General features: G+C 36.4%; 1 protein-coding gene across 1 annotated transcript; it reads left to right on the top strand.

Annotated features, from left to right (window-relative positions):
• The first annotated feature begins 149 nt into the window (after window positions 1-149).
• Window positions 150-7,479, top strand: LOC106138783 (phenylalanine--tRNA ligase alpha subunit). The gene is made up of 6 exons (XM_060946036.1): window positions 150-530; window positions 932-1,286; window positions 2,486-2,763; window positions 3,795-3,932; window positions 4,741-4,948; window positions 7,217-7,479. The coding sequence occupies exons 1-6, from the start codon at window positions 258-260 to the stop codon at window positions 7,435-7,437; spliced, it is 1,473 nt and encodes a 490-aa protein (XP_060802019.1). The 5' UTR covers window positions 150-257; the 3' UTR covers window positions 7,438-7,479.
• Window positions 7,480-7,851: the final 372 nt, after the last annotated feature.

The following is a 7,851-nucleotide window of genomic DNA, read 5'->3' as shown; positions in this document are numbered from 1 at the left end:
ATATTTTGGTGTTCAGTTATATTAATTTCGCAGGCTATCTATAACCTATACCTATAGTCTACTCAAGAAAGGCGGTGGTTGACAAGTTGATTATATGTTAGGCGTACACAAATTCACGTTAGTAAAATCGATTCCATATTCGTCAATGTCACTATCAGTGTCAATTCTATCCAATCTTCTGCAGTCTATGCTTCGTTGTCGCAAGTAACCTAAAAACAAGGTGTAATATTTTATTAAAATAAATATAAATAGATAACATGGAATTAAATGAAAGGATTTTGCATTACTTAGATAAGTGTAATGAAGTTGACACTTTAAAATTAGCAAACGAGTTCCATGAAGACCATCAGAAAATAGTCGGTGCTGTGAAAAGTTTAGAAGCACTTGAGATGGTGACTTCTGAAGCTGTTAAAAATACGCGATGGGAGCTCACAGAAGAAGGGCAACTGGTTTCAGACAAGGGTAGCCATGAGGCTGTACTCTACAGAAGCGTGCCGGAGGCAGGAATACCCCAGGCCGAACTTATGAAGGTAGTTTCTCAACTGCTCTAATCCAATTCATACCTAATTTTATAATTTCTTCCAGATATAATATTGAGGGTTCCAACATTGCTTCCTATTACACTCTTATAATCGTTTTTTTTTTCTTTCTTATTTGAAATCTTTCATTTTATTTAAAATTTTAAATACTGATTGCTAAGCCTTGGACATTGTAAGTTACCAAGTAATGATTTTTATTATGTACTTTGTAAAGCCTGCTTATGTGTTTTTACATTAATAGATATCCTCTATTAGAACCAATTTCATTAATCCCAAAACAAATAAAATCTAGAGACAGATGCAACCTAAGAATACAATTAAGGAGATAGTAAGGAAGAAAAAGAAAGAAGAGATATAGTTCACTTAAAAATATTTTAATTCCATCTTTTCAGACAGTACCCAATGCTAAAGTTGGTTTCAGTAAGGCTATGTCATCTGGCTGGATACTTATAGATAAGTCAGCAGCCCCACCCCTCGTAAAACGGAAAGTCGACAGCATTGTAGACACAGTACAAGAACATCTAAATGAAATAAAGAAAGGCATAGACAACTTAGCTGATAATGTAAGAAATGATTACAAGAAACGGAAGCTTCTCCAAGAAGTTACAGTGAAAAGTTTCATTCTTTCAAAAGGACCACAGTTCTCAACCACAATAAAGAAGTTGGAGACTGATTTGACAAGTGAAATGTTGCAAACTGGGTCGTGGAAAACGCTAGAATTCAAGCCATACAATTTTGATGCATTAGGTTTGTATAATTTGTGACCAAAGTATACTTAATATTTTAATTTTAAGAGATATCATTTATAACTGATTTATATTGTAAACTTGTTAATTTAGAAAAAAATTACTGACATTCACAAGAAGAAATGAGTACCTAATGCTCTGAGAACTGCTTTTATTTTTGAAAATTTCTTTGGAAATATGCTGCCAAAGGCTAGTCTATATGAAATATATATAATTACTAGCGGCCCGCCCCGGCTTCGCACGGGTGGACATATTTTTGTGTTTATAAGCACTTCTATTCTAAGTCAAATAGCTTCAAAATTTTCAATTTTGGTGGCGTACGCTGCGTAAGGAACTGACCACACGGCTTAGGTTACCGAGACACCGCGTAAGTACCTATGCGGCAAGCGCGTTCGCGTGACGTAGGTACTTAAAATAATTTGGAGTGCGTGTTTTTAATTTCACGATATTTCAGAATCTATTTATCCAATCACTGAGCTGTAAAGGACAAAGTTTATCTCCGTAAAATTATCTTGATGATAAAACAACTTTCAATCATAAGGATTAATATGCTTGTGTAATAATAATTCTCAAAACGCACCTTTGAATTTACATTATTTTTTTACGCACAAAATACCTTGTGGTTACTAAATTATAGAAGTTAGATATATCGTGTCGCGGACTTTTTTATAGATCTGCAAAAAACCTTTATTTTTGTAATACATTGTATGTCTGTATAATCAACAGTGGATCCAGCGCACGCACGGAAAGATTTTCGGTAGCGCTTTTTTTCCCGGATTACTTTATGAATGTTGAATAATCTGCCTGAAAACTAATTTATTTCAAAACAAATTTATGCCTATGTCACTTTTGAAGGTCTATTCTATATCTGTGCCAAATTTTATCAAAATCGGTCCAGTAGTTTTTGAGTTTATTCCACACAAACATACAAAAATACAAATCTTTCCTCTTTATTATTAGTGTGGATGTGGATATACAGGACAAATTACACATATTGAAAACTACATACATACATAAATAATCAAGTCAATATCCCTTGTGGGAGAGATTCAAATAGTGACAGGTTGCTAGCCCATCACCTAAAAGAAGAATCCCAAGTTTATAAGCTAAAGGGAAAGATATGGAGTTGATGAAGTAATGAAACTTACTAAAAATATTCAAGACTAATCAATCTTAACTATCAATGTCCAATTCACCCAGGTCAACCTCCGGAATGCGGTCACCTGCACCCCCTACTCAAAGTCCGTTCAGAATTCCGTGAAATATTCCTTGAGATGGGGTTCACGGAGATGCCCACGAACATGTACGTGGAGAGTTCCTTCTGGAACTTCGACGCACTGTTCCAGCCCCAGCAGCACCCAGCCAGGGACGCCCATGACACGTTCTTCATGTCATCCCCGGCTAGTAGTGAACACTTCCCGATGGATTACCTGGAGAGGGTCAAGAAGGTTCACAGCGAAGGTGGTTATGGATCTCAGGTGATTTGAATTATTTCTTTGTTAGATTTTATACATAACTAGCTGTCCCGGCAAACGTTGTTTTGCCATATAAATCACTGTTAAGTAATTTCTAGTTAAAAAAAAATGTTAAGTGTGGACAACCCTTCACACTTATGGGTATGAAAAATAGATGTTAGCCGATTCTCAGACCTACTGAATATGCATGCAAAATTTGGTTAAAATCGGTAAAGCCGTTTCAGAGGAGTACAGAGACAAACATTGTGACACGAGAATTTTATAAGATCATCCCGATTTTCAATTTCTTTCTTTATGACTACTGACTACGTATAGCTTTAGTTCATCCTGAGTATGTGATTTATATTAGTATGTTTATGTAGGAGGTTTATAGTATTTATAACATTAGCTGTGCCCGCGACTTCGTCCGCGTTGAATAGTTATTTTGGGCATCGTTGACGCCCTCTAGGATGAATAATTTTCCCCTTTTTTTTCACATTTTCCATTATTTCTTCGCTCCTAAAAGTTGCGTGCGTGATGTTATATAGCCTAAAGCCTTCCTCGATAAATGGTCTATTCAACACAAAAACAATTTTTCAATTCGAACCAGTAGTTCCTGAGATAAGCGCGTTCAAACAAACAAACAAACTCTTCAGCTTTGTAATGTAGGCATAAGTCAACTCAGCGCTAACTGCTAATCTTTTTTCTGGGTGAAGTTTTTTACGTAATTTACAGGTTACCTAAAAGAGATCGCTTTTAGTGATAAGGTCGTCTTTTGTTGCTTTATTTTTTATATGTGATTGTGAATTGTAAATTATTGTAGCGCAATAAAGAGTTATTGTATCAGGGACATGCTGGTAAAAGGTCAGGTCAAGAGTACCTGTTACCCACTAGCATCCTTGAGGAGATATATGAATGTCGATGAAGAGTGCAGGGATTGTGGCAAATGGAAAGATGAAGTCTCTGTCTACCCTTCCGGGCAAGAGGCTTGATTGTATCTACGTGTTTGTATTTCTAAATGGAAAATAGCTACAAGATTACATCTTTGATTACAGGGTTACAAATACGACTGGAAAATAGAAGAGGCAAAGAAGAATTTGCTCCGAACGCACACGACTGCTGTGAGCGCGCGGATGCTGTACAAGCTAGCGCAGGGGGAGTTCAGACCGCAGAAGTATTTTAGTATTGATAAGGTTTGTGTCAGTTTTTACGTTTCATGTTGTTCCCGGCACCGTTACACAAAAAAGAATAGGACCACTCCATCTTTTTCCCACGGATGTCGTAAAAGGCGACTAAGGGATAGGCTTATTTGGGATTCCTCTTTTAGGCGATGGGTTAGCGACCTGTCACTCAAATCTCAATTCCATCACTTAGCCAAACAGCTGAGCGTGGTCTATCAGTCTTTTCAAGACTGGTGGCTCTGTCTACCCCGCTAGGGATATATGTATGTTTACGTGTCAATGTCAACCGAATAACTCGCAATAACCCAATGTTTGATTGTCGTGGAGATAGGCTTAGCTTTAACTAATATCATTAAAGTAAGCTTGTTTGTTGCCTCTTCATGAGTTATCTACTGAACACTCTTGAAATTTTGCGTATATATAAATTTTGAGTCTGTAGAAAGACAAAGGGTACTTTCTGTCTCGGTAAAAACAATAGTTCCCGTGGACATACATATATATATAAAATCACGTCTATATTCCTTGCGGGGTACACTGAAAGGCCACATTCAGTTCTTTAGCTTAATAAGGGAATCGAGATTCAAATAGTGACTGGTCCGCCCATCGCCTTAAAGTTTATAATCATCTTTGGTCCTAGAGACTTGAAATTTTGCGTGTATGCTGTGTAGACCAACCAAATATGTGGTTAGGGTGTACCTACTTACACTAAGAGCGAATTTAAAATTTAATTAACTAGAATTTTTTTTAAGTTTTTAAGCTACAGTCGTACTCTATAGTATATCGCTATCATGTTTTTTTTTTAAATAATAAATTTTTCCAGGTATTCCGCAATGAGACCCTGGACGCCACCCACCTGGCGGAGTTCCACCAGGTGGAGGGCGTGATCGCGGCGCGGGGGGTGGGGCTCGCCGATCTCATCGGAGTCCTGGACGCCTTCTTCAGCAGGCTGGGGTTCCACAAACTGCAGTTCAAGCCGGCTTACAACCCGTACACCGAACCTAGCATGGAGATCTTCGCGTACCATACCGGTAAGCGAGCGAGCGAGCGAGCGTCTTTTTTTTTTTAATCGTACATACATACATATATACATAAATTTTATTTATTTATTTATTGTGACAAAAACGGTTTACACCTATTACAATTATCACACTTTACAATTTGAAACACAGGTATATCATATTAAGTTAACCATATTAAATCATATAAAAAATTTGAATAATGAAATTAAATTTGAATACACATAAATTAAAAACAACAAAAATAATATTTAAAAAATTTTGTCAATAAAATCATGCCTCTTTCCCGGAGGGGTAGGCAGAGACTATTTCCACTTGCCACGATCTCTGCATACTTCCTTCGCTTCATCCACGTTCATAACTCTCTTCGTGCAAGCTCGGCGGTAAGTTTAATCGTAGGTATATGTATATAAAATTCTCGTGTCACAATGTTCGTTCTCGTACTCCTCCGAAATGGCTTGAACGATTCTCATGAAATTTTGTGAGCATATTGAGTAGGTCTGAGAATGGGCCGACATCTATTTTTCATACCCCATAGTGATAAGCCATTTTAGTAATTTAATAGAATAGATTTATTTTCCAAATTGGATACAAGATATGAGGCGTCTAGTTTCAAAGTCCGCTAAAAGACTTTTTCATAAAAATTGAGGTTATAGATAAAAATGGCGCCAGGACGTATTCTTTTTATGATGTCATTATCATCTCTCATCAAAACCTGGCAAAACCTTTAGAAATTTGCACTCAAAACTTTACCTTCATTGCAAATCCCGCTAAAATACGTGTTGTTTACTTCAAAATCCGCTAAAAAGAAATTAGCCAATGACAGCGCAGTATTGTGATCACGTGTCATTCAAAACAGTATGGCAGTTTTTTATCTCAGGTGAAAGGTTGCTCCGGTTTTTTATTGTTTTTAATAAGAAAACATGGAGAATTTAGTTCAATTTGTGCAAAAATGTGATCCTAAGGAAGCGCGGAAGAAACTACGCGACATTCCTTCATGGAAACGCACTAAGGAAACTCGAAAACTGTAGGTAAAAAGTTACTGTAAAACTACTTTCAAAGTGTTTTGATGGTGTTATACAAAATGAGTAATTAGTATAGTTATATATTGTAGGTACATTAATTTTTCAGTCAACACGTACTTACAAAGTACCTTCATTATATTTAGTTTTAATATTCACATTTAATTTTAATATCAACCTGATATTTAACGTTTAAGGATTGTTAAATTAACTACCGACTTCGTACTTAGTATTGAATACTGTTTAGCAAAAAAATAAATGATATAATGATGCTTATGACGGTCCACGCTTCTTGAAAATTAATCTGATAATAAACAATGGAATAAAATCGAATAATGCGTGGTATGTACTACCTGACATAATCCATTCACATTAATGCTTTTACCTGCTTTTTCCAATGATAGTATTAAAACTGCTAATATTTTATTAATTATTTTGTTTTATTTTTAAAACCAAAATTTATTCACTTACTGTCTTGTCCGTATTGCATAACGCTTTTTATTGCTAGTCCCTGTTTGCAACAAATCCCTCTAAAACTCTTGACGTTTGTTTCAAACTCCCTTTAAATTGATTGTTCGTAGCAAAATACGCCATAATGAAAATATTTTACGTTATATTTAAAATTATAACATGCATTTCCAAATAATTAGGTTAGTTCCGGTATTACCAGAGTAGAATCCACAAAACCTGCTAGGATTTTTTGTCTTAGTGGTAAATTTAATATAAAAAAAAAAACGTTTTTTATATATTCCTTAAATTTTTGAAACAGCATTTTAGCGGACTTTGATACTAGATGACTCATATCACTTATTGACGTCACATCACTTAAATCTATAACTACTACCGCTTCCAAAGCGCATGTGTAGAAGAAGCGGCGGAACAAAGTACAATGCAACATTTTCGTCGTCAATTTACAAATCATTTTTCATCACCGGTCTATAACTGATCAATCATCATTTAATATTATTTATATGGCAAAACAACGTTTTCCGGGACAGCTAGTATATATATATATATATACTAGAGGCCGCCCGCGACTTCGTCCGCATGGAAACCCTATCAATCCCGCGGGAACTCTGGGATAAAAAGTAGCCTATGTGTTATTCTGGGTCTTCAGCTACCTACATACCAAATTTCATGGTAATCGGTTCAGTAGTTTTTGCGTGAAAGAATAACAAACATCCATACATCCATACAAATTTTCGCCTTTATAATAGTAGTAGGATATATAATAGATTTTGTTTAATTCTTTTTCCAGGTCTTGGCAAATGGATTGAGATCGGCAACTCTGGAGTATTCCGCCCTGAAATGCTGTTGCCCATGGGGCTTCCAGCGGACGTGAACGTGATCGCGTGGGGCCTCTCCCTGGAGCGCCCCACCATGATCAAGTACGGCCTGAACAACATCAGAGACCTCGTGGGACCCAAAGTGGACCTGCAGATGGTCCAGAACAATCCTATATGTAGATTGGATAAATGAGCTTATTTATATTTAATTTATTGAAATAAAAATGTGTTGGAAGTGATTGGTTTTATTTATAACTAGCGACCCGCCCCGGCTTCGCACGGGTGCAAAATTCGGAAAAAATTATACATAAAAACCTTCCTCTTGAATCACTCTACCTGTTACAAAAAACCGCATCAAAATCCGTTGCGTAATTTTAAAGATTTAAGCATACAGACAAACAGACTAAAATAGCAACTTTGTTTTATACTATGTAGTGATTTATTCTTCATCAACCCGGGTCCACCTAAGAAAGGGTTTAAGAGTCTGTCCCAGAATCTCAATTCCATCAGCTTTTTAGTTTCCAGCCTTCCTAGCTTGGCACGGCACGAGCGAAGCCGTTTTTATGGCGCGAAAAAAATCTATTGCTGTCCCGTTTCCCAGCGATCG

The sequence above is a fragment of the Amyelois transitella genome, chromosome 10, assembly GCF_032362555.1.
Source record: "Amyelois transitella isolate CPQ chromosome 10, ilAmyTran1.1, whole genome shotgun sequence".
Taxonomy (NCBI): Eukaryota; Metazoa; Arthropoda; class Insecta; order Lepidoptera; family Pyralidae; genus Amyelois; species Amyelois transitella.
The sequence above is the reverse complement of the archived record's forward strand: the minus strand, read 5'-3'. Positions and strand labels throughout refer to the sequence as shown.

Coding starts and splice junctions, on each gene's coding strand:
- LOC106138783 (XM_060946036.1), top strand. CDS start 258: ATGGAATTAAATGAAAGGATTTTGCATTACTTAGATAAGTGTAATGAA. Junction 2,764..3,794: donor AAGGTGGTTATGGATCTCAG/GTGATTTGAATT, acceptor CTTTGATTACAG/GGTTACAAATACGACTGGAA. Junction 4,949..7,216: donor GATCTTCGCGTACCATACCG/GTAAGCGAGCGA, acceptor TTCTTTTTCCAG/GTCTTGGCAAATGGATTGAG.